Raw genomic sequence first — 24,868 nt, forward strand, 5'->3', positions numbered from 1 at the left:
AAACAAGCTTGTTTTTGTATTGTTCCCCAATTGTCTTCACAATTACGTAAAAGCCTATAAAGCATTTGTTTGATGTACGCTGACCAACAATGATTTTCCCAAGTACTGCAACCAAATTAGGAAACTGGGCTTTCACTTTTCATATTTTATAAGTATTTCCAAAAACAAGAGGTGATTTTGCTGAAATCCGTTAAACATTGAAATGGTGCAATAACACAGCTTAGCCATTTTGCCTTTCAGAGCGCTTTACAGCTCATAACTAATTACTCTCATGGCAACCCTCTGAAGATGCTGCTGTCTCCATTTAACAGTAGGGAAAACAGAGACAGAGGTTGAAGACTGGCAAACATGCAGCGATACCTGCAACTCCGCCTGGCAATCACTGCATTTCTATATGAACGCTGTTACCAAAACCAGGCTGTGAATGATTTATGATGAGTAAAACTAAAAGTAAAAGACCAAGAACCTCTGAGACAAAGTCCCAGCTTATGCAGTTGTTGGTTTCCTGGGCTGTGCCCTCACCTCACAGCAGAGAGCGCTTTATGATGGATTTTGTACTTATAAAAATAGAAGAACAAATTAACGTTCAGCTGCTATGGATGCTTACATGGACACCTTTCTTCTTTGCAGTCTGTTCATTTAAGTAAAAAAATCAATATAAAGTTTTTTAAGAATGAAATAATTACAGGCAAAGCCGAACCAGTTCTATCAAATTTCATAGAATGAAATGAAATATCAAAATTATTCTCACAGTACGCACCTCACCAGGAAGATGAAACATGTGACACAAGGAAATCTATTGACTTCCACAATTCCACCTTGGAGCAATCTTTATCATACTTACCAGTCCTAGCATTATATTCCACATACAACTGAGAAATGTTGCTAAAGTTATTAAGCAACAGTAACACATATAAATCTCCGGACTGTTAAATAATGATTCATATTCACTGTAATAAATCAAACCTTTCCCTCAGTGCAACACTGTGGTGTGTCTCCCAAAATACAACGGTGCTGATCTCCTATCTCTCAATCTTTGTAAACACTACAAAACCAGCAGAAAGATGTTTAACGTCTAAGAGCGTACAATCCTTTCATTATCTTTTTTTAGTTTAGCTCAACAGATCAGAAAGCAAGCTAAAAATAACTTCTCTCCTTCGTTATTCAACTTGCTTGATAACTTTTATGATGAAAATTCAGCTTCATCTTTCCAGCTTGCATTTGTGGCTTTTTTTTTTTTTTATTAAATTTTGCTCCTCTTATCATTAATTTGATTAAGTACACATCACTACTACTAAGCTGCAGGAACAAAATGTTGGCTTTAATGTGTTGCTCTGGGACTTGTCATCAAGCCAAATTCACAGATGTTCCAACGAACACATGGCATTTGGTCCATTTCTAGGATAAACATTATGGATTACTTTATCTGAAGTGTCACAATCCTATAAAGTAAGCAGTAGGATCATGTCCCCTCACCTACTCTGTCTATAGCTCTATATTTTTAATAAGCTGATCCAAAGCAGGAAGCAAGAGGAAAAGGCAAAAACAGGGGAAGAGGGGAAATCCTTGTGGTCTTCACGCCTCATCATGAAAGATTTTCTTGTTTGAAGATTCCTTTGTAGTTTTGTCTATCGTAAGATGATGTACATTTTCTTATAAACAGTGAGGTAGGTAGAAGCATTTGTACTTAGAAGTGGGAAACCCTGTGAAATTATATCAAGTAGCTGAGTAGAAATGAGATGATCATGATGGCTCATAAGGGTGTGAATAACCTTCCCAGAATCCTCATGAGGTCTTACCAACTTCTGTTATGTTACTGAAAGATATTGGCCTATAAAAACTTAATAGGACAGAAAATTGGGATTTCATATTTTGAAGCACTATGACATAAACAAAAGAATGCTCGTGCATACATGAAGAAATTGTTCATGAGCAATAAACAGCTCTTGGGACACATTAGCAACAAAACAACTGCAAACGTAAAAGTGTGATCCTTTACAACATACAGGAATGCTTAACAGCTTTGAGGTGCTGTTCTCATGGACTTAAACCTGCTGTTGCATGGCTACCAGGAAGAGCTGTGCGCATACTAACTATGAAAAATAGCATTTTTCCACAGATAATACACAACTAAAAATATAGGAAGATCTTGGGTAGAGAGATGTTCGTTCCTCATATATGCTTGTCCAGGCCTTGTCCTCCATGAAAAAAATATTACTCGAATTGCAGAAGTTCACTAATTTTTGAACAAGAATTTTTTTTTAAGAAACTTTTAAGGAACAAATTTATAAATTTTTCTTACTGTTACAAGAACTAGGCAGAGGAAAAAAAGGCATCAGTATTTCAGTCTCATGATTATTCCAAGAGTTGATTCTTCCTAAGCAAAGATAACTCAGAGTAAAATCACATGTGCTGACAAGTGAGATGCTAGCAGACTGTGGAGCCCAGCCTGTGCATCTGCTGGAATTAAATTTGTACACACAAATTGGAGCGTGCAGTGCTGCCATTCCTCTTAATGGGACAGACGTTCTAGGCAGAACTTTTAAAGCCTGAGTTAAAGTCTTCTTTTATTTTACTGAGTCTTCACTATGTCACATCAATCTTTACTTATGGCTTTATGTGTGTTTTATACATATTTTTTTTTCACTGCATAGATTATCAAAGAACATCAGTTGATGTATAGCTGGCTAACACAAATACCTTTTACTATTGGCTATAAACAAGCCTGTGCAAAAAGCCCAGGACAATACAGCACACCACAAGCAAAAAACCTAAATACAGCACTAAAAGCAAAAACTCAAGACGATGTTAAAAAACCCCATAATTACTTTGCATTTAGCATATAGAGGTTGGTTATGTTGCCCCTGTAACAATTTCGAACTTTAATTTCAAATCCTTATGTTTCGATGTTTAAAGCTTGGGAGCACTATAGCATTATTCATGTGGAAAGCTAAGTGAAACGACGTGGCAGCAAGAGCCTTTTTCTTGCTTTTATTTATACACCTCGTAATACACAACAATTTCAATTCCAGTGTGGGACTAGAAGTGGGTACCTCGACACCAAGAAGATACAGCTTGTTGCATCGCCATCTGCAACTCTGAGGAGATCACGGACAGCTTGATTTCACGACACCTGGTCAAAAGGCATGGCTGAACTGGAAGTGGCACGGACTTTAAAAAAATAAGCAGCCAAGGCAGTGCTTGGCCAACTGTTTTGTAAGGGAGAGAAGTTTCCAGAGGAGCTGGGCGGAGGAACCTTGTCTAGATGTGCTGTCAAGAAGCACAGAGCTTGCTACCTTCACCCTGGGGCACCGCAGTGGCAAGGATATTAAATAAAAAGGAAAAAAAAAAAAGACATGCAAAAGGACAAAAACTATCCCAAGGTGCAGCCCCCACCCTCATACAATTGGGACACTGGCAGGAATTTAGGACTTTCCTCGGGACATAACACACACTTGGAAAGAACCTGTCCATGCGACAAACATTCATGTTTGTGCACCTTATCTGGGGGGGAGGAAGGATGCTTCACCAAAACATAACGTCTGCAGCAGTGAAACAGGATTTGTGGTGTGGCTGGTTATGTAGGGCATGGAAAAAATGAGAGGTCAGTTAATGGCAGATGGATGGAGTAGCAGCCTCTATAAAGGTATGACAGCACAGAGCCAAGCAGGCTTCTGCTGGCTTCCCGGAGACTTCCAGAGTGACAAACCTTCCCACACAGAAAAACATCTTGTCAAGGAAGCCAGTAAGCAATTTCCTATATAGTTTTGCCGTCTCAAATATAGTAAAAGGTGTGTTAAAATTAGTAGGTTCCTATAACTGAACCTATAATATGCTTTTAATAAGGACTTGGTTCTGCCTTCAGGTATCACCTGAGAAAAAACAAGCTTGAAGCAAGATACAGAGCTTCACTCTCTAAGCATTTTTCCCGGCCATGCGGTCAGGAGAAGAAGCAATAATAGGCCTTTCTAGAACATGATACAGGAAAAAGGCAGCAAACCCATATGACAGGTATTTGGTTTTTTTCCTTTTTTGTGTGTGTTCACAGCTGTTCCTTGTGTCAGTGAGATGAAAGCCCTGGGAGAGGTGCCACATTACCTACAGTTTTACTGCTGATGGAGGCCCCTTTGCTTGGGGTTCTACTGTCCCTGCTCAGGGAGAGGCGTGCTGGGGGAAGGGAAGATGTGGCAGGCAGGAGGCAGCTTTGAGAAGGTCATGCTGAGTGGAAAGACACGTACCAAGGAGCAGGTGGCCAAACCTGAGAGGAAAAGAACTTCCTAGAGATAAGAAGGGGTTGGCACAATTCATAAAGTCATTTTCTCAGCCTAACCTGCAAGCAAGACTTAGGTCTTTGCCTAAAGTTCTGGCTTACTCAAGGTCCTGTCACAAACTTCTTCTCCCCAGTTAGCAATAGGGACTAGAAGGTGAATCCCTAAGAGGGGGGAAATCCAAAAGAACTCTTACTGACGTTAAAATATTTAACCATGGAACCACAGCATCCTCTGCATGGCAAATTATGCTGTAGATGATTCCGTCACCTACTCACAGCAATGGGATATTACTGCTCTGTGGAGGAGAGTTAATGCCAGAAATACATAGAAATTCTGCCCTCATTATCCCTTCCTAATTGAAGAGAAGATGTTACTTATGCTTTTATTTCTGATGGAGGCCAAATGTTCTATATGCAGTTGGAAAGAAGGAAACAGATACAAAACCCTCAACAAATTGTTGAAGCTATGGATCCCAGTATATTTCTTTCAAGAAGAGTGTAGCAGATCTGCTAAAAAATTTATGAGCATGACAGTTTCATGAACCTTTGGCAGATCCCATTTAGAAAGGACTTTGAAAAGAAAGTCTGCACACACTGTGCATTAATTTCATTGAAAAATTTACAGTGTATTGCAATGTGGTTCCCCCCGTCCTGCCCTTTATTCTATGAACTGAGCAGATTTCAGAAGCAATACTATGCAAGGAAATATATTCCTTTTGTTAGTCACAGCTGTTATGTGTATCTTTCTATTTTTCTCTTTTTTTCTATATCTCTTCTTATTGTAACATGGCCGTACCATGAACAAAGGCAATTTCGTCAAGAGACTGAAGGGATCCCAGAAAGTTTTTCAATCTTTCTGATTTAAAAAAAAACTAGTCCAGGATATTTATTGCTTATAACAAATAATCCATTTATATGGTGTAAAGCGTTCCTTCCTGTTTGAGCTGGAAATACCCAGCATCAGCACAACTACGACACAAAGACACATGGTGCAGGGATGAGCTCTGGGGAAGCAGCCAGGCTAGACCATGTGACATGGCTTGTTGCTGGGACGGTGCTACAAACCCAGGAGCAGAAATGCTGTTGACTTGCTCCAGTGCAAGCTACAAAAGAGGGCCAAGAGCTTTTTGGATCTAGTATTTCATAGAATACAGTCCCAGTTCGACAAGGCAATTCTTCACCTATCTATCTGAACCTAAAGCCAAGGTACTCCTGCTTCCATTCTTATCCAGAATAGCTTGCTAAAGGAATACTTTTTTACATTACATAAGAAACTGAAAATTCCGTAAAACAAAATTTTAGGGCTACGCAGTCAAGCACTCAAAAATTAATAAAAGCTAGAATTAAATGGGTAGTTACACAATGCTAATGAGAAATGCTGTAATAGGCTGCCTTGATGCTTTGAAGGATGGCCCGTTGGCTTCCTCCCTGTTTTACAAGTGCAAATATTTAGAAATAACTAACACAGTGAAATGCAGACTGATATAGTTTTTTCATTTAGAAGACTGAAGCAGTTGTGACTCAACACAGACACACACAGGCTCTCTCACCTTCAGGGAATATGTTTCCATTCATAATCAACATCTGCGCATTTGAAAAGTAAGTATCCTGAGCAAACCAGCACAGGAGCTGTTCATTTTTAAAACACATTTAAATTACTTCAATTCCTGCAAAGGACTACTAAACTAAAAAGGAAAAGATCAGTCACAGAGATATGCCTGAGAAAATTATACCAAAAATCAGACCAAGGGAACAAAGACAAAATTTAACTTGATATTGAGAACATTTACTTAAAGCTGTACTTGAATATATTATTTGGCAACTTGAATTAGTTATTCCAGTTTGTTAGAGAAAAGGCTGAAGACAGTCTCTTCAAGTTAGATACTTTTATGAAGCTAATGATGTCATTAATAGTTTGCTGAAAAACTAACTTAACAATTCAGAGAAATGTATTTAAATAAATAATACAGAATACCTAATCCATCCATCCATAATAATATATAATTAAATCTGTTAGATAATATATCATTAGATTACTATGTAATATAATGTACCATGCCATACAATATATTACATATTAGTATATAATTACATATTATATTAATATAATACAGTATTATGTATAATGTTAGAATATCGATTATTACTACCTGATATATAATGTATTACATTAGGTATTATTTCACGTATAGTATCTGAATAAATTATCATCATATTATGTATTATATTATTATAACACATAATACAAAAATGCAGTTACAATGAGTGTGCAATGTTCATTCATTGATACACAAGCACACCAGGTCCAGACTGTTGGATACTCCATCCTTCTCCAGGAGGAAATGACCATGAACAGAGAACATTTCCTATGTGTTTGACCAACAGTACTGCTCCTGTAATTTTGGGAGCATATCTGCATTGAAAAGCCTCTCGGTGTTTAAAAAATAATAAATTATGCATAACCATGACATTGGTAAAGAGGCTGAAATAAAAGGAATGGCTAAGTGTGGTGGCTGAGTTGCAGGATTTGGGCATAAAATAAAAATTTTCTTAGAGTTTGCTATATATGTTGTTATGATGAATTTAAAAGGAGGAAAGAGGTAAATATTCCTTAATTGTCACACGTTGTTACCAGCTTCCTTATTCTGGAGAAACGGATCTAGCATGCTTTTCTCAGGCTACAAGTGACTGTTTACCAACTATACTTCTGTACTCACCGTGAGTGCTGCAGTGGGAGAAAGAGCCTACAGACTCAAGTGAATTGTTCATGTTGAATAACATCTTATCCATGACTAGAAGTATTTATTTCAGTGGAGGCACAGAAGATTTGGCAGCTGCTCAGCCTGAGTTAAGGATAAGAAAGCTTCCAAGGAGATGCACAACACATTTGAGATTTACCCTAGAGCTTTTTGTAAAGCAAATAATAGGGTGACTGCATTTTTATTCAAAAGGGTTTGCATTAAAACCTCAGATGTGGATCTTCAAAAGGGAATTTAAATGAAAAGCAGAGTGCCTGATGGAAAAAATGTGATAGTTCCAGTCAGAGGGTCCGATATAAAACAAGATACAATGAAAAGAGAAAACAGAGGGAGCAGTAATAGGCACTGCACTGAGAGTGAAGGCAGAAGCAGATAGAAATTATAGTAAAAATGCAAGCACAGTGAGCGATGTGGTGTTATGGGAGCGGATGACAAGTCTCATCTCAAAATGCACTTCAGCTAATTTTACAAAAAACCAATGCAAAATCAAGGCAGTGAGCATGGCCACTTTACTAAGGAGAAAACGAGTTCTTCCATGTGGTTTCAAGCCTTTTTATGCCCTTCTTTATTTCCAAATACTGCACTTTTCTTGGTGCGGTCAATTAAGCATGCTCATCTAATGCCTTCCTTGCAAAGAAAAACTATTTTAAGAAAGCAATTAAATTTCTAAGTTTATTAATGGCTCAATTGGCCTCATCTATTACTTCAGAAACCTGGCCCTAACCCTTATTGAATGGATTTCTGACATTTGAACTCTAAACCAAAAGTCTTGCATGGAACAGGCAGTGATATGAACCTGTGAAACATTTTATAGGAGAAAACAAAAAGCCGTGAGATTTCTTAAGAGTAAAAGTTCTTTTTTCCCCCCAACCCCCCATAACTGAAAAAAAAAGCTGAAGCTCTAGAGTAGAAGGAAGGGGAACAAGAAATCTAGAATGTAAAATGACACGTTCCCTTCTTATGCAGTAACACACTGAGTTGATGTGCATAGATTTTGGAATTACTTTACATATAATGAATATGAAGCTGTGTGCGTGTTTGTTTTCTAATATTCTGGCAATGAAGATATGCTTAGTGTCAGCAGATGGAAGATTCTGCCACCTTTTAAGCCAATTATGATACAGCCACAGCGGGGCAGTCAAGGACAAGGCATACGCTTTGCTTCTAGAACACTTCCAAAGTGCAAGGAACAGATCAAATATTTTAGATACTAAGGGCAAAATCTCACGGTGCTTAGTCAGGCAAAACTCCCGTTCAAGCCAACGGGAGTTTTGCCTGAAAACGTACTAAGCAAAGACTGTGATGCTTGACCCAGATTTATCAGAGTCACACAAATCTAGGTCTAACACGTTTTTGAGACAGACAACCACTGTGCTGCAGTATTTCTGCAGAATTCTGTTTAAAGGAAAATACAGGAACGGTAAACTATGAATCATCCATGTCTATAATGAAGGGAAGAATTCACAGCTGGGCAAAGAGCTGCTATCTTGAAAGTCTGCCAAGAAACAAGACTGAAAAAAAGAATAATTTACCATTACAAAGTTTTGGAAACCTGATAAATACAGAAAAGTGCTCAAGTGAGATTCCCAAGGGCTTGTACGTGATGGAAAATAATCTGGCTTTCAATCTTTTAAGAGGACAGACAACAATGAGTAATTCCTTTTCTATAGCTTTTCTTCTGATTTACAACAAACAGCAATTCCTACATGGTCAGCAGAAATTCCTCTAGGTGATTTCACCAGGGATTAATTTAGGTGAATAACTAGGTCAGTCTTGTTCCTAAGTTAACATTTCTATCACAGAAATATGAAAGTAGATGAAGTTTAACATACATTTATATCTTGCTTCAGAAACCTCCTTCTGTAATTACAGAATCTCATTTACAAGAACTTTGATATCACGTAAAGGAGAGATATTAGAATTAGTATCAAAGTGAGCAGAAATATTCATAAGCGTGCGAGACGTGCATGTTTATGGCTTCCTTCTCCTAGCTGAAGTGAATATCAAAACCCCAACACCAGCAGCAGCTGGAGCAGAGGGTCTCCCTGAAAGGCGAAGGGGGGGCGGTGGAATGCGAGTACTGCATATTGCAACACAAAAGCCAAAATCCTGCCAAACAAATGCCACCCTTGCATATTTAGCTGGGTCTACCCTTTGCAAGATTCCTTTACAGGAAGAGCAGCAGTTAAACGACATGAAAAGATACTTTTTTTTTTTTATCTGAGAGCTCTTCCATCATTAATGTATCCCAAACCTTCTGAACTGTGCAGTACTACCTAGAGAGCCAAACAGCTGTACTGTGCAGCCAGATAATAGCTTTATACCATCTTTGATTATTAAATTACATGTGATTTTTAAAGGGCGGGTCCTTGAAAATGAAAAGCTGTCGGTCTAGGACCTTGTAATCTTACAGAGTGCTAAACCCCAGAGTCCAAGTTTGGCCAGCTCCAGGTTTGGTCACCAGCTTATGAAAGAACAGCACTGCTGGCTTCGCCTCCGTTCAGTTTTCAGGTGAGGCAGTGAGGTGCCACAGAACTAGAACCTACAGCTGGTTGCCTTGGATGGCTACAGCTGTGGAGAACACGACTCCTTGGGCTGGTTCTGGTGGGGAGAGAGTTAATTTTCTTCATAGCTGGTATGGGGCAGGTTTGGGTTTGTGCTGGGAACAGCGTTGATAACACAGGGCTGGTTTCGTTACTGCTGAGCGGTGCTCGCACAGAGCCAAGGGCTTCTCTGCCCCTCACCCCACCCCAGCAGCCAGCGGGCTGGGGGGCACGAGGGGCTGGGAGGGGGCACAGCCGGGACAGCTGCCCCCAGCTGGCCCAGGGGGGATCCCAGCCCACACAGAATCATGCTCAGCACATACACCTGAGGGAAGGAGGAAGGAGAGGGGGATGTTCAGTGATGGCGTTTGCCTTACCACGTGCTGCAGCGCTGCTCTCCTGGGGATGGGTTGACCCCTGCCTGCCCATGGGAACTGGTGAATGGATTCCTCGTTCAGTTTGCTTGCACATGGGGATTTTGCTTTACCTGTTAAAATATCTTTATCTCAACCCAGAAGTTTTCTCACCCTTACTCTTCCGATGCTCACCTGCATCCCACTGGGGGCAGTGGGCGAGCGGCTGGGTGGTCTTAGTTGCCAGCTGGGGTCCAACCAAACACTCGTACTCCAGAAGACCGCGGCTCAGAAAACCAGTGCATCTGAGATTATCCTCTGAGTGTTCTGCATCCAAACCTATTCTCCTCAGCCATTTTCATAAAGTTGTATAGACTGGACTTCAGCATATCCACGACACTGACACGTCTCCAACAAAAACCCCTACTCACTTTCTGGATGGATGGCTATCTGAAGCAAACATCAGGGTATAACAAAATCAAACCAATACTAATTCTCCTCTCTTTCAGAAGCATGAGGCTTTCCTCCTTGGTATTCCTGCAGGCCCTCTGCTCCCTCCTCTCCCTCATTTCTTGATTGTTTCCTTTGGGGGACATTATATATTAACACCGATCCTCGTTCAAAAAAACCCCAAACCAAACAGACAAAACACCCAGAAAAGGACTTTCTTAAGTAAAGGCAGAAAAGGAAACTTGGCTTTCCCCAAATTTCTGTCTTGAAGATTGCATGTCAGAATTCCAGACTAAAAATCAATTAGGGTCAAGTCCTTGCTAAGCTAACAGAATTTCTATTTTTGACATTCCCATTTATTTTCATGGAATAAGAACATAAATAGCATCTGAAATCTTCATGTCTCTTTCTAATTTGATAACCTTGAAATTGATAAAAGTCATTAGGAAACACAGGTCTAGCCAGCCACATGCAAATACAGTGTAGGATAATTCTTCAAGAACCAGACAAAAAAACCCACCCCAAAACAAAACAAAAAACCCCAACCCAACGAACCACCAGAAAAAACCAGGTACATCCATGTTTTGGGTCTTTAGCGCACAGGAATTCCCGGTTGTAAAAAATAAGTTTTTATCATGGTCCGGCAACGCTGCCAAGAATTTCTGGTCTCTTCTAGCGTCATAATTGTTTGCTCTCCAGAAGACACAGCATCCTCAGCACAAAACACAATATGGTAGGGAAAAATTGAGACACAAACATAAATGATCCCTATAACATCTGAAGATGCAGTATGAGCCTCTTTCTCTCAGGGCTCCTTCCCTGTGAGCTTTGAAATATGCATCTGACTGTGTCTGAAAAAGTGACTGCTTTCAAATAACCAAGTCTAACAGGTGGGTTTTCTGTTTTAAATTACTCTTATATGGGACTCGAGTCAGGAAATCATTTGATTATAATCATGGACATAATACAAAGGAATTACACCCTACTGTGGAATATGTCGAGATTTAATTATGAAACTTTACAAAAGCCTTGTGAAACCAACTGCTTCAAATTTTCAACCTGCATCAAGTTTTCAACCCAGAAGTTTTATATGGCTGTATGCAGAGAAGTTACTTCTTACAGCAGTATTTAATGTGGATCATAAATTCCCAAGGTGAGTGGTGCAACAAATGAAAACAAAAAAAGCATCCAGATCTTATTTCCTTCCACCTAACAGCAGCTAAATAATAAAGTTGGAGCCGAGCTCTTTGCATCACTGGAGCTGAATGGTTTTCTTTTCCCATGGAATTGCTTACCACTTCTGACTTCAACAGCACACAGTAAACAAATTTAGTTTCTTAACCTGCCTTTGAAAGGTACCAATAATTTTGAATAAGGAGAAAAAAAACCCCAAGCACACATACAACCAAGCTCCATTCTTTCTCAAGCTTTCAGGAGGTTGTTCTGCTTGCTCTATATATCAGGATACTATAACCTACAGTAATTACTGTCAGCTGACATGCTACTGAAAGCAACAGCTCTGACCTTAATGGAATGTCCTTAAACTCATTAAACAGTATATCAGGAGCTGTTCAAACTGCAGGTATGTTCCAACGTGCTTAACACAGTAAAGATATTTTATGATACACTGCACCTTGGTCAATACACTGAATATTAAAATACTAAGTAAACCGTGGTCCATCATTAGCAAGAGTTTAACAGAACAGGTGTTCAGGATAATATTCATTCACATAATTAGCAAAAAAGCAATAACATTGATTGTATGTCAGCACACCTACATTTTTAATCTTAAGTGTGGATAGTATCATTCTAAGTGAATGTAGGTGTTGCTAAAAATGTATAAGCATGTTCTGCACGTTTACAGTAGCTTCTTCAATTATAGTTTGAAAACAGCAATTCTGATTAAAAAATAAAAAGCTATAAATGCAATCAAGCCCATACGCAGCTAAAAAACCAGCTGTGTTTGAAATTAGATTATTATTCTGATAACTGTTAGCTTTAAAAAAAAAAGAAAAATGTATCAGCAGTATGAGGCAGCAATAATGAAATGCTGTGACCGCTTGTAGTATGCAGTGCATGTATACACATATATATTAACATATGCTTAACTTCCTTGGACTTGGTTTCCAAGGTAAGTACTGTGCACGAACAGAATTTTCCAAAGCTCTCACGTCCAGCTGAGAAGTCAGTAACTTTGGTGCCTTGGTCAATTTGTAGCCTTTCTGAAAACATCACATGTAGCTTTCCAAGACTCACAGTCTTCATTTAACTATTATTTCAGAAGTGATTTGCAAGTGCATTGGCTTTTTCCTCCCCTCCTCTGTCCTTGCATACCTATTTAAGATTTGCTCAGAGAAGCAGCATTACCCATTTGTTTGGGTTCAATACCAACAAGTTTTGAATCTTATACCAAAGCCAGACTTAACACTCATGGCTGAGATAACGCTGCCTGGAGGGGTGGGGGATGGAGAGGGGTAAGAAGCCCTTTTTCCCCTCATTAGCTGTATAACGACAAGTAAGGAATGACCATTTTCCCCCCAGATAACTTCCTAGATGTTCTCCCCGTTAATGATACAACACCAGCCTTGGTGATGTTAAAACCAGTCAGTATTTTGACACACTTGATGAATAATCCTTCGTTGTACGCTATAGCAGAAGTAAAACATATTTATAATTTTTTTTTCTTAGACAATGGAAGGTATTATTTAAGCCCTGCAGGGAAACTGACCCTGTCTCTGCCTTCCCCAAAGTATGAATCAGATCCCTAGGTCACCAGAAGCAATGCCAATTACAGCTCTGAAAATAAAGAGGGTATTTGTGACATTGAAACATTTCAAAACGTAAGTTATCCGGAAGGGAAAAAACCCCACCACCGACAAACCAAAAAACCAAACCACTTCACAGCTTTATGCAGAAATTTAATGACACTTCTTTGTCAAGATAAAGAGAGACAAGCAGCAGGGTATGAAATACCCTGAAGACAACAGTGTGGTCACCACCAGCCACCTTCCGAAGGATGGCAGCTCCAGGGGCTCCCCAGCTCATCCCAGTTTCCTTTCTAAAAGGGACTCTCCCTATATAGCCATACATCCTTGGCGTTCCCTGCCAGCAGGGACTCAGCGATGCTGCAATGAGCTACGCGGAAGATTAACAGCAAAACGGGACTGCAAAGAGGGGATCTTCCCTTGATGCCAGTGGGATGTTGTATCGCTGCTTCACATCTTTGGCCAGCCATGCACACTCCAACAAACAGGTACACTTGAAACCCACAGAACAAACCAGCATCTCCTGGTAATGAAACTTGCATTGCCAAAGAAGAGGTGATTGTATATTAAGTGATCAAACTACAAATTAGAAAGTAGTTGTTGGTCTTTTTTTTTTTTTGTTTTTTTTAGGTCACAGAGTAATATAAAATGTTTCCTAGAATTCTGTTTTAAACCTAACAACAAAGAGTGAAATAAAAAACAATGGTCCCATAAGCCCTCACCTAGCCTTTGATGATGCACATTTTATTTAGTGTTTTTTTATATCTGAATTAAAAAAATAAAGCCAGACAGTATTCCCCTAACAGTATGTGACAGCTACAAAGCAAAAACCAGGAACTCAACACTGCATAAAAGTATCACAATGAAATGCACCTTTTTTTTTTTTTTTTTTTTTTTTTTCTTGTGAAAGTAAATGAGGGATAAATTTTATTTGAGAAGGACAGTCATACCACTGGACTCTAAAGTCAGATAACGAAACATGAATTAATTCAATGAAAATACATTTCCAGATCAGCATTCTAAGATTCTTCAGCTAGATCTTGAATGTATCTTTTGTATGTTTGCTTATGAAACCTCTTGGCCCAGTGTTTGCATTTGCTCCATTACTGCTCGCCTTTGAACATAGCCAAACTACAGTGAAACTGCAGATGTGCTTTTGTAGGTTAGCTTTCTCCTCAGTTCTGTTCCATGATCTTCTGTTGTGTTAGCTGTTAAGCTGATCATTAAGATCCACTCCAGTGTCTTTTTTTTTTTAACAAAGAAGCTTTTGCACCAGTCATTTTACCTACAAAAGTTACCTTGGCTAATTTTTGTCATTATTCACACTGCTAAAATAGTGAATGATAGCCTCCACCTTCTTACCCGCTCTTACCCTTTTTGATCTCTACAATGTTTTCCCCATAAGAGTGATTTTATTTAAATTTGATATTCTATATTAAGTTTCAGAAGTGCCACATAAAATGTTTTAAACTCTGCAGATTTACCCGCTTGCCCTTCTCCGCCTGTTGTTACCGCTGTACACCGTTTTAGAGGCTTTCTGTTGGATCGTACTCCACTACATAACTATTTCCACTTGGATTGAGGCTCCCACAGTTATGTTTTGATATTGCTTTCACCAACAGATGCATTTTGCAAAACTAAACTACTTAAAAGCAGTGATTTACTGAAAAAAGATCGAGGCTGGGGTGATTTATTTTGCATCCATGTAGCAGGTGGCACAGAATTTCACTGTGTGACTCCTGTGCAGCCCTTTCTGTACGAAGTAGGGCACGTCTGTTAGGAAGGTGCAGTCCTCACGCAAGGACGTCTACAAACGGACATCCCACACCTCCACAGTCTGTTCTGGTGCTGTCGTGGTTGGACCCCAGCTGGCAACTAAGACCACCCAGCCGCTCGCCCACTGCCCCCAGTGGGATGCAGGTGAGCATCGGAAGAGTAAGGGTGAGAAAACTTCTGGGTTGAGATAAAGATATTTTAACAGGTAAAGCAAAATCCCCATGTGCAAGCAAACTGAACGAGGAATCCATTCACCAGTTCCCATGGGCAGGCAGGGGTCAACCCATCCCCAGGAGAGCAGCGCTGCAGCACGTGGTAAGGCAAACGCCATCACTGAACATCCCCCTCTCCTTCCTCCTTCCCTCAGGTGTATGTGCTGAGCATGATGCTGTGTGGGCTGGGATCCCCCCTGGGCCAGCTGGGGGCAGCTGTCCCGGCTGTGCCCCCTCCCAGCCCCTCGTGCCCCCCAGCCCGCTGGCTGCTGGGGTGGGGTGAGGGGCAGAGAAGCCCTTGGCTCTGTGCGAGCACCGCTCAGCAGTAACGAAACCAGCCCTGTGTTATCAACGCTGTTCCCAGCACAAACCCAAACCTGCCCCATACCAGCTATGAAGAAAATTAACTCTCTCCCAGCCAGAACCAGCACGCTTGCTTTCCAACAAGAAGTTGCTTCGGGCAGAGGTGGTTTTGGGAGGCCAAGACAGGCTTTGGCAAGGCAGGTTTGTGTTCAGACTGGCACAAGTGGTTAGAGTTACTCTTACTGTTTGCAGCAAGAGCTGCCATAGTGCATCAAGCCCAGGGCACTCTAGTCCCGTAACCTGCAGCAGCAGCTATGTCAGATGTTTCAGCGAAGGTGTAAAAGCTTCAAAATAATCCACATTCTTGCACTTCTCTTTCAGATCTGTTTTATTCCTGTCCTCCTTCCTTCCTTAGGTTGAAACAGGTTTCATATCTCTGAAACTGTTACTGACTGTACTAAATGGATATTATTTCTTCCCAACAATATTCACCCCTTTTTTTTAAAAAAAAAAAAAACAACAAACCAACACAAACCCCCAAACTTGCTGAAATCTTGGCCCAAATGGTTTTCTGCAGCAATCAGCTCCATAGTTAATTACACACTGCGTGAGAAAACTATTTGCCATCTTTAAAATAGTTTTGAATTCCCCATCATTTACCTTAACTGAACATACCTATATTTTTGTACTTTGTGAAACAGGAGTGTACTTTCCTGACCTAGACTGTTCACTATTCAACATAGCATGTTTCCAGTGATCATGTCAGCCAGATTTTCAATCCAGACAAAAGACTCACTGATGTGAGTTTCCCGCGTTACCCTGGACATCCCTGCAGCAGGTAGGTACGTTTTCCTGTTAATCCACTGGAATAGTGGCTGGTTTTGATGGTATTCACAGCCAGAGCTAAAGAGATCTTTTCTCAGTGTTGAGATACTTCTCATAACCTGGGATACCTCCCAACCTTAATCCCTATTATCTTTCTTGCTACAGCATCTACCTTGAGTCCAATAAAAATATGCAGTGAATCAACAAAAAATACTCCAACAGTAGAGGGGGTTTCAGCCTGAGGCATATCGACCCCTGGGAGTCTATGGAATACTTTAAAGAGAGTTGAAAGATACCAACTTGCAATGGGCTGTAGAAAAACCCACAAATGGGAAATTTCTAACAAAGTCCGCATCTCTACTGGATATATTTCATAATCCATGCGCTGAGAAAGGTTGACAACCACTGCACCAAAATACGCTTTACTGTTCCCAGACAATATTATACTAAAAAATGCAATCACTATCAGTAATAACTGTCACAAGCAGATTCTTCATTTATCTCCTAGATGTGATCTACAGCAGCATTGACACTGTATGACTATAAGAGGTTTAGTCTCAGTCCCTTCAAGTCATTTGTAAACTGTGCCTTCCTTTTCCATAAACACACTTACAGATGACCAGAGACCCAATCTGAAAAACGGCAAAGCACGTATATGTAGACTTTAATACTCAATTTGTTAATAAGAAATTGGGAGGAATCAGAGAGACAAAAAGTTGAAATCCAAGCTATACAGAAAGGCAGAGCTTGCAAATCTCTAAAGGCGGAAATTTTTAGATTGATTGCAGTACAATTTCTTCTTTTCATTGGAAATTAAATTACTTTATGATGAATAGTGGGATGATGCTTTGAAAGTCACATTAAGAACAAAGTGTAAAATACCACCCTTTTTACAGCCAAGATGTTAGGGCATACTTGTGCTGAGTTCATAAACATAATTATTTTGAACACGAAAAAGTGAAATGCAAAATTTTTAGCTGTGTTTCTCTATTAAATGCCTATTTGGAGTTCCTGCTTGGGGTGGGGGGGAGGAAAAGCAGGGATGAGAGCGCTATTAAGTTTTACAATTACATTCAACAAGTTAATTTAGAAATCTCTCGGAGTTAAGCTCCTTTTGATTCTGTGTACATCTAAATGCAAATTTTCATGCTTTTTTCCCCATACATTCTCAGAATTCAAATGACAATGGTTACAGCGAGGAAGAGAGTACTCGCAGAAATAGAAAGTTAGACAAAAACATGGAGAAAGAATGTGATTTTATATTTATGTCTCATTCTTGTCCTTGGACCTTCCTCCTAAAGGTCTGCTTTTGTTGTGATCTCTATTATAGCCTGTTAACATTTCTATTGCTAACTTTTAGGGAGGTTAAATAAACCAGAAAACCTCTTAAATGACCTTGGGATCACAGCTGGATAAAGGCTGACGAGACAATCTAAGAGTGGATGTATTAAATTTTGTCAAAGACACGTCTTCATCTTTAGGTCCTACTACAAATAAGCCAAGTAAATAGCAAGCACCATGCCTTACACTGAATGAGTAAGTTTGGGATTTCGGTTCCTTTTAAACATACAGCTATTTATTAAAAGTCATCACACCCCATGCTGTTGGTGCCCAAAGGACAACAAGCCTCTTTTTTCCAAGACACTCCTTCCTTCAGCTACTCTTTTACCTGTTGGCGATTTGTCCTTGAGCATAACCCGAGCACATTTTTCCTTTGTCCAGGCCAACACAACAGAAGACAGAGGGCTGGAGGGGGCACACGCAAGGCCTCCAACCCCACACATCCTTTGAGAATGGGGAACGGATCCAGCTGAAGCTGTCAACTCACATGACGGCAATTCATCTCACCATCCCTTGGCACAAACCCCATCACACACTTCAGAACTAGTTACTGCATCTCCCATACACTGGTGCAGGCTGAGCACACCCGCACAGCTCTCATTAATTTGCTACTTGACTTCTTGCCCATGCTCTGAGAAATTATTTACTGTATATGTTAGAGTCGTTCCTACTGTTATGTTGTAGTTAAAAGCAACCTGTTGCACTCAGCAGGCTGATGCCCAGCTAAGAACAGGGATGGGCAGTGTCTGGAGATAGGCAGCAGCTGCCAGCAGCTGGATTCCTGCACAGGAGCACAATAATCCCGATTAGACAAGATGATACCGATCGCCTTACCAAAAGGCAACCCCTCCAGGACCGCTATCAAGTACTGTATCTCTGGTTTGCCAAACAATATTATGACCTCATGTGGCAGCCCTGGGAGGATACAACCTTTAGTTAAAAGGTTTTTGAAAACATCAGCACTTGTCCTGAAAAGTAGGAGTTAGAGAAAGTAGGAGTTAGACCATGAACAGCACACATTTCAGCTGTAGCCACAAAGGCTAAATATTTGCCTCTTAACTGAACGGTAAAAGTAATGGAAATAACTGTCCTTTTCCTTTCCCCTCACTTCCAGCTAACCTGTTATTTTACAAAATTGCTGACTAAGCAAATATCCTGCATCTGATGCTTGGCTATGGAGCGGATGCAATGGGGAAGGAACAAGAAAGGGGTTTTCCGCCTGAACAGGAAGATGTGGGGTGGCGTAGAAGCAAGTCCCTTGAAAAGAAGGGTCTGTCCTGTCCTACTTATCCCACTAAGATTTATTAGCGAAGGCTGATCTGTTAAAAGGTGTCAAACTGTAGGACTGTCTTACAAGCTGCAAGGAAGACTTCGAGGACTTGTGGATGTGCATGCCCTCCTTTTAGATGCCATGAGGACAGATGGACGAGGAGAGGAAGGCACCTGTGAAGAGTTTACTTGGCTATAGAAAGATGGAGAAAGGTGGGTTTGCAAACAGGCTCAGGCTATGTGGTTTCAACTAGGCTTTCATCAGAGTATTCAGACATGGTACACACGGCTGGCAAGATGAAGTTGCAAGGGTGGAGAAGAACAAATATTATTCTTTTCACAGGGCATTAACTTGTTACCAACCACATTCGCCCACTCATTTTGCAGCCAGTCTCTAGCAAGATCATCTGCAAAAACCACCAAAAACCAAACACAACCCTCCAGATAAGGGAGAGTCATGGTGGGATTCCATACCACATGCCTGGTTTCTGACTGAAAACCAAACACGGTCATGATGCATCCTGCTTATCATTATTTGCCTCCCAGTTTGGTGACAATATAAATGTGCTCTTAGAACCATAGAATCATTTATGTTGGAAAAGACCTTTAAGATCACCAAGTCCAACCATTAACCCAGCACTGCCAAGTCCACCACTAAGCCATGCCCCTAAGCACTGCATCTACACATTTTTTGAACGCTTTCAGAGATGGTGATTCCACCACCTCCCTGGGCAGCCTGTTCCAAATGCTTAGCAATCCTTTTGGTGAAGAAATTTTTCCCAATACCCAATTTAAACCTCCCCTGGTGCAACCTGAGGCCATTTCATCTTGTCCTGTCACTCGTTACCTGGGAGAAGAGACCGACCCCACCTGCCTACAGACTCCTGTCAGGCAGCTGTAGAGAACAACAAGGTCTCCCCTGAGCCTCCCTTTCTCCAGGCTGAACAACCCCAGTTCTCTCAGCTGTTCCTTGTAAGACTGGTTCTCCAGATCCTCCATGTCACATAACAGAATTAACAAATTACCAACGATTGTGCTCAACCTTATGTCACCAACTAGTTTTCAAGAAACCAGGTTAATGCAGGTCTTTAAAGTATACAGCCTCTTTTTCTGATTCGTTGCCAATAATCAATTTACTCCGTTGTCAATGATTAATTTGATTCTTAACTAAATGTCTAGGCAAGGTGCTTGTCATAGCATTCAGGTTGTTCAGAAACTATTGGTTGACGTCCTAAGTTAACTAGAAAGTTATTTGCGCCTTGTTTTACTTTTTAGCAAATTAAACCTTCTCCCCCCAAAACCCATTGTTTGTGTATGGGTAAGAGCAAATAGAAAATGTCTTGACATATGGAAATTGATGCAACAAAGTAAAAAATATGAAGTCCTCATCCTGATGCCCCCAAAGTTGCTGCTTGCCTGTGTTTATATAGATTACTGGCACCAATCTGCTTTGCTCCTCTAATGAATCTAGTAAGTCTGAAATCTCCCTGGGTTGGGTATTTTATCCAACTGGCCTGAGAAGAATCAGACTCATAAAGTTTATCAAATGATTCAGGAAATTCAGTGCGATAAATCAATTCTCTAACTACTATTATGGAAATAAGAAAATATTCTATATGTTAAGGCTGAAGTCAGAAACACAGCTGGTAAGAGAAAGAAGTCTAGAATACATTTCTTTACATATCATAAAATTCAGTTTGTAGCAGCTGTTTGACTCACTAAAAATCAGATTTAATGAGAATATTAAGGTGTCACCTTTAACAGAAATACCAGTCTAGTCCTCTTTGCAGTAGTGCCACAGATCTTGTTCTGATTATATACACGTTTTGCTACATGTAAACAGTTTTTCTGGAGGCACATGGTTCTTTTTGAAATACATGTGAACCCTGACTATGTTTTGAACTAAATGAATCTACAGCATATACCATAGACTATCTAAAAGATTTGCAGGGATGCAAGAGCCCAGAAGTCCTCTGTGTTGATAGAAATGCTTGTTTATATACTAAAAATGTCTTTTTATGAGTGACTGTTGCCTTGGAAACCATTACTAAAAATGAAAGTTTGTCTCCATGGAAAAAAAAAAAAAGAAAGAAGCATATTATTCAGTTATCCCCAAATTTACCTTATCTTTTCTTGATCAATCTGAAACATGCAGCTTGGCAGTCAGATGTTCCTAGCTCTTACGTCCTCCTTCCTATTCTAAAATTATATCTTGCTGTAAGTTTTGCAATTCCCAATAGCCAGTAGAAGCCACTCTCTTATTTCCTACCAACCCTCTTAAAAACATACGTACATCCTTTGTCTCCATAGGCTAGAGGACAAAACCCCAAGTGTTCGTGAAAGTCAGAAGGCTGTTTTCTGACATTTCAGTCTTTTCATGCGCCCTTTTAAAGTGCTCAACAGCTCTTGAACCAGTAGCATCACAGTCTGAAATTCTTGGAAAACATAATGATCTTAAAAGATGTTATTCTGGGGCATTTGTCAGGTTTTTCCATCATTACTTAGTTGAATAGTCTCCTAACCAGTGCTGCAGCGTGAGCACAGAATGCAGTAATTTTCTAGGTGGTTTCCTTTCCAGCTTTTCCCTATCAGTGTTATTGTTTTTCCTAGACTTTGATTTCTGCCCTGTATGTGGAAGGATGTGTCAATAGAAAGAATACAAGATCTATTTTAAACCAGTAAGCAGAGGAAGACACATACATTGAGTGACAAGAGGAAGACAAAGCAAAAAGATGTCAATCATCTGACTCTAGGGTGAGCCTGCCCAGATGTGGTAAATTCACCAGGTACAAGAGTCTTTTGGCCTATTTTTGGGAGAATGTAACCTGTTTTGCCACAGTTTGTCTTTTGCATTAGTTCACATTTTTATGTCTGGCAATACAGTCACACATTATTGACCACAGCATTACAGATATAAAATTCTGGGTTCTTTGGCTTCTGTTTGGCTTAGGTTGTCTTGCAGCTCTTGTTCCAAAGAAAACATCCAATTGTACCATTCTATTTCTGACACCAGGAGGACAAAAAAGGGAATAAAAAAATGATCAGTTTCCTCTGAGCACTGACAGACAGTGGTGCACTGGGAGATGTAAGCCTAAAAATACCACTGTTCAATACACAGACCCACTCTATGGATTTCACGTAGCTACAGGTACTGGGCTATTACCAATAAAAACCTCTATGGAGAAGAAACACAAGTTCTAAAAGCACTAAAGCCTTTGTAAAAGCACTAAGGATTTAACCTTCATTTGGCAGAAGCACAGTATGGAACTAAATAGATGCTATAAAACCCTCTAGTAATACATGCAGCCTGCTGTTGGGAAGATGTTTGTGTTGAGAAAAAAGGTCAATGATATAACGATGGTCAGTGGAAGCTACAAGAGGACATGACAGCCAGCGTGGGGTTCTTCTCTGTTACTATGAAAAGACTGCTTAAAAGGTGAAAGTCTTCACCAAGTCCACAGTCACTGTGACAAACATTCCCTTTTTCTTCCCCCCATCCTACTTTGGTCATAATTGTGCTGTGTTCCTTTGAAAAGTGTTTTTTAGGGCTGTTTGACTCCCTACAGAGACCATCTCCTGGATCTGTTCCAATGGGAGCAAAACGCAGAGGATGGACCACATTATGGCAGGCAAGGGCATCACGCAGAAAACTTGGCTCTCACCAGATCACACAGAATGACTGCAACATGGAACAAAGACTGCAGCGGTCAGTCTGTCTTCAGGGAAGAGGGAAGGATGTTTCCCAGGGACCAGAGACAAAAGAAGAGAACTGGGCAGACTCAGCCACAGTGGCTGAAATGGTCTGGGTGTAAAGACATACTTGCAAGGACAGAGGGAGATGGAGTTGAAGGAACAAGCAATTTAAAATGCTTTTAATTTCTATTATGTAACATATTTCTATGTTGCTTCAAATTCTTCCTATTTACAAAGTTTCTAGTTCACATTATAGTGACATTTTTGTGCCTAGTTTCAAAGCTTTTTGATTTTCTTGGAGTTCATGGTCAAAGCAGGTTTACCCTAAATGTCTGGCTGACACAGGGTCCTGACACTGGCCATCAGCCTCTAATGTCCCCTCCTTATGTGCAGTATCCTGATGGACATGCTACAGATACCTGGTCAGCATGATTTTCCAGTACAGCATGCAGATGCAAGCTTGGAGGACTGAAGCTCTGAGGTATCCCACCAAAACCAGCTGCCTCACAGACTCATGTTAACCAGCTGGCTGAACAGATCTGAGAATAGTGAGCATTTCATCAAAGCCTGTCCTATGGTTCAAGAAAGTCCTTCAACACAGACACACTGCCATGAAATATTCCTTTATTTTTATTTTTTTAATCCGTATAGCATTTCCTGATTCAAAGCAGCTTTAGCTATGATGAGAAAGGCAGGCATCAACTCCTGTAAAAAAACTAAAAAAAAGGATATGTAGTAGCTGAAAGCCTCAAATTATCATTTGGTGGTTTTCCTGAACCCAGCTGCGATAGGCTGCACGGCATTCCCAGTGCCTTCCACCACTGTGTGGCATTCCCAGTGCCTTCCACCAGCCCAGCCGCTCAGCCCCTGATCAGCCCTGAGCGATGTGACTTGCCTGTCACAGGGGCACTTGCTGCCAGCTGAGCACGCTCACGTGCACAATTAGCAAGGCTCAGCCAACATGCGAGAGCTTGTTAAGCTGCAGTAATGTTTATTTTTCCTTTCAAGCCTCGTAGAAAGAACCGGTGTGAAGCAAAAGATGTTTTGAGAACTAAACAAGGGAAATCTCCCCTATAAAGCAAAAAACTAGCCCCCCCCCCAGCTTATTAATACTGATAGAAAACCTTGCAGAACGACTTGTTTTGCTCTAATCAGCTTGCAGTTCTACATAGACCTTGTTCTAAGAAATGAAATTTACAGTGAATTTATTAGAACACCCCTATTTTAGGCTTAATTTGGAAAAAAACACATAGAAAAGATCTATAATCCCATTACAATAGCTATATTGAATTCAACAGATAGAGCAGAGTACTTACTACAGTACAGTTAAATTGGATGAGTTCCTCATTTTGGCCATACATCACTTTTTAAAGTGAACTAGAATAAAAGGTTGAAATAAATTATTTAATGCTAATTTATTATCTCTATTAGAATTCTGTCACTGTGGGCTATCATGGGAACATACAAATTCTGTGTATTTGGCAAGAGTACTAATGAGAATGCACTCTGGCTCTGAAATAATTTCAGTTTCAGTGATATATATCCGAGTTACTTAAAATCAGCTTACAAATAGCTAAGATTCTTAATGTTGTGGTAATAATAACAGGAATGTAACTGAACTTCTAGTACGGTGAAAAAATGTATATCTGAACTTGTAATTTTATTAGCACCAACGTACTCCTTCCCCTTCTTTCTTCGTAGTGCAGGTAGGTACAATTTCCTTCTTTTATTCCAAGTCAAATTTAAAGAAGCTTCTCCAGGTTCAAGAATTTTTCACATCAGCAGACACTCCCCCAACACCACAAACCAGAAAAACCACCCTCAAAACCCCACCTAAAAGTCATTTTCCACTATAACAATTTACTTGTATTACATAAGGAATTTAAGTATTAATGAAATGAGATTTAAACCTTGAGAGAAAGGTCCTATGTATCTTGTTAGAAGTTAAGCCCAAGTGAAATAAAATGAAAATTTTTATTTATGAATACAAGGCTTGCCACCATGCTTCCATCAGTGGAACTGGTGAGATTCTCTCTGTCCCCATCCTTCTCTTTTAAAAACATCTCTTTGTCAATGAACACCAGGTAACAGAAAGGGCAACTATGCGGGGAAAAAAAACCCCAAAACAAACAAAAACGCAATAGAAAACCCAAACAAGAATGGGAAAGGTCTCCCACTTGTACCCCCACATCTGCTTAAAGTGCTTTTACCAAAGGTTTTATACAATCCTTACACCACCAAAAATAAAAACAACGTCCCTTCAACACCCTGGCAGTGCTATTAAGCAACGCTGGCTGAGAATGGAACAA

The 24,868-nt window shown here is 40.2% G+C and overlaps 1 protein-coding gene across 5 annotated transcripts in view; it reads right to left on the minus strand.

Annotated features, from left to right (window-relative positions):
* EPHA6 (EPH receptor A6) overlaps positions 1–24,868 on the minus strand; it is a 564,169-nt gene that overhangs the window by 42,908 nt on the left and 496,393 nt on the right. The window contains exon 15 of one of the 5 annotated variants that reach the window (XM_080374574.1): positions 736–7,113. The exons of 3 other annotated variants lie outside the window; for them this stretch is intronic. In XM_080374574.1, the coding sequence (XP_080230700.1) occupies positions 7,078–7,113 (36 nt within the window). In that variant the 3' untranslated portion in view covers positions 736–7,077. Of the gene's footprint in view, positions 1–735; positions 23,937–24,868 lie in introns of those variants that run through there. One more of the 5 variants, XM_080374575.1, reaches the window with a different exon arrangement.

Source organism: Falco punctatus, assembly GCF_963210335.1.
Source record: "Falco punctatus genome assembly, chromosome: 2".
NCBI lineage: Eukaryota > Metazoa > Chordata > Aves > Falconiformes > Falconidae > Falco > Falco punctatus.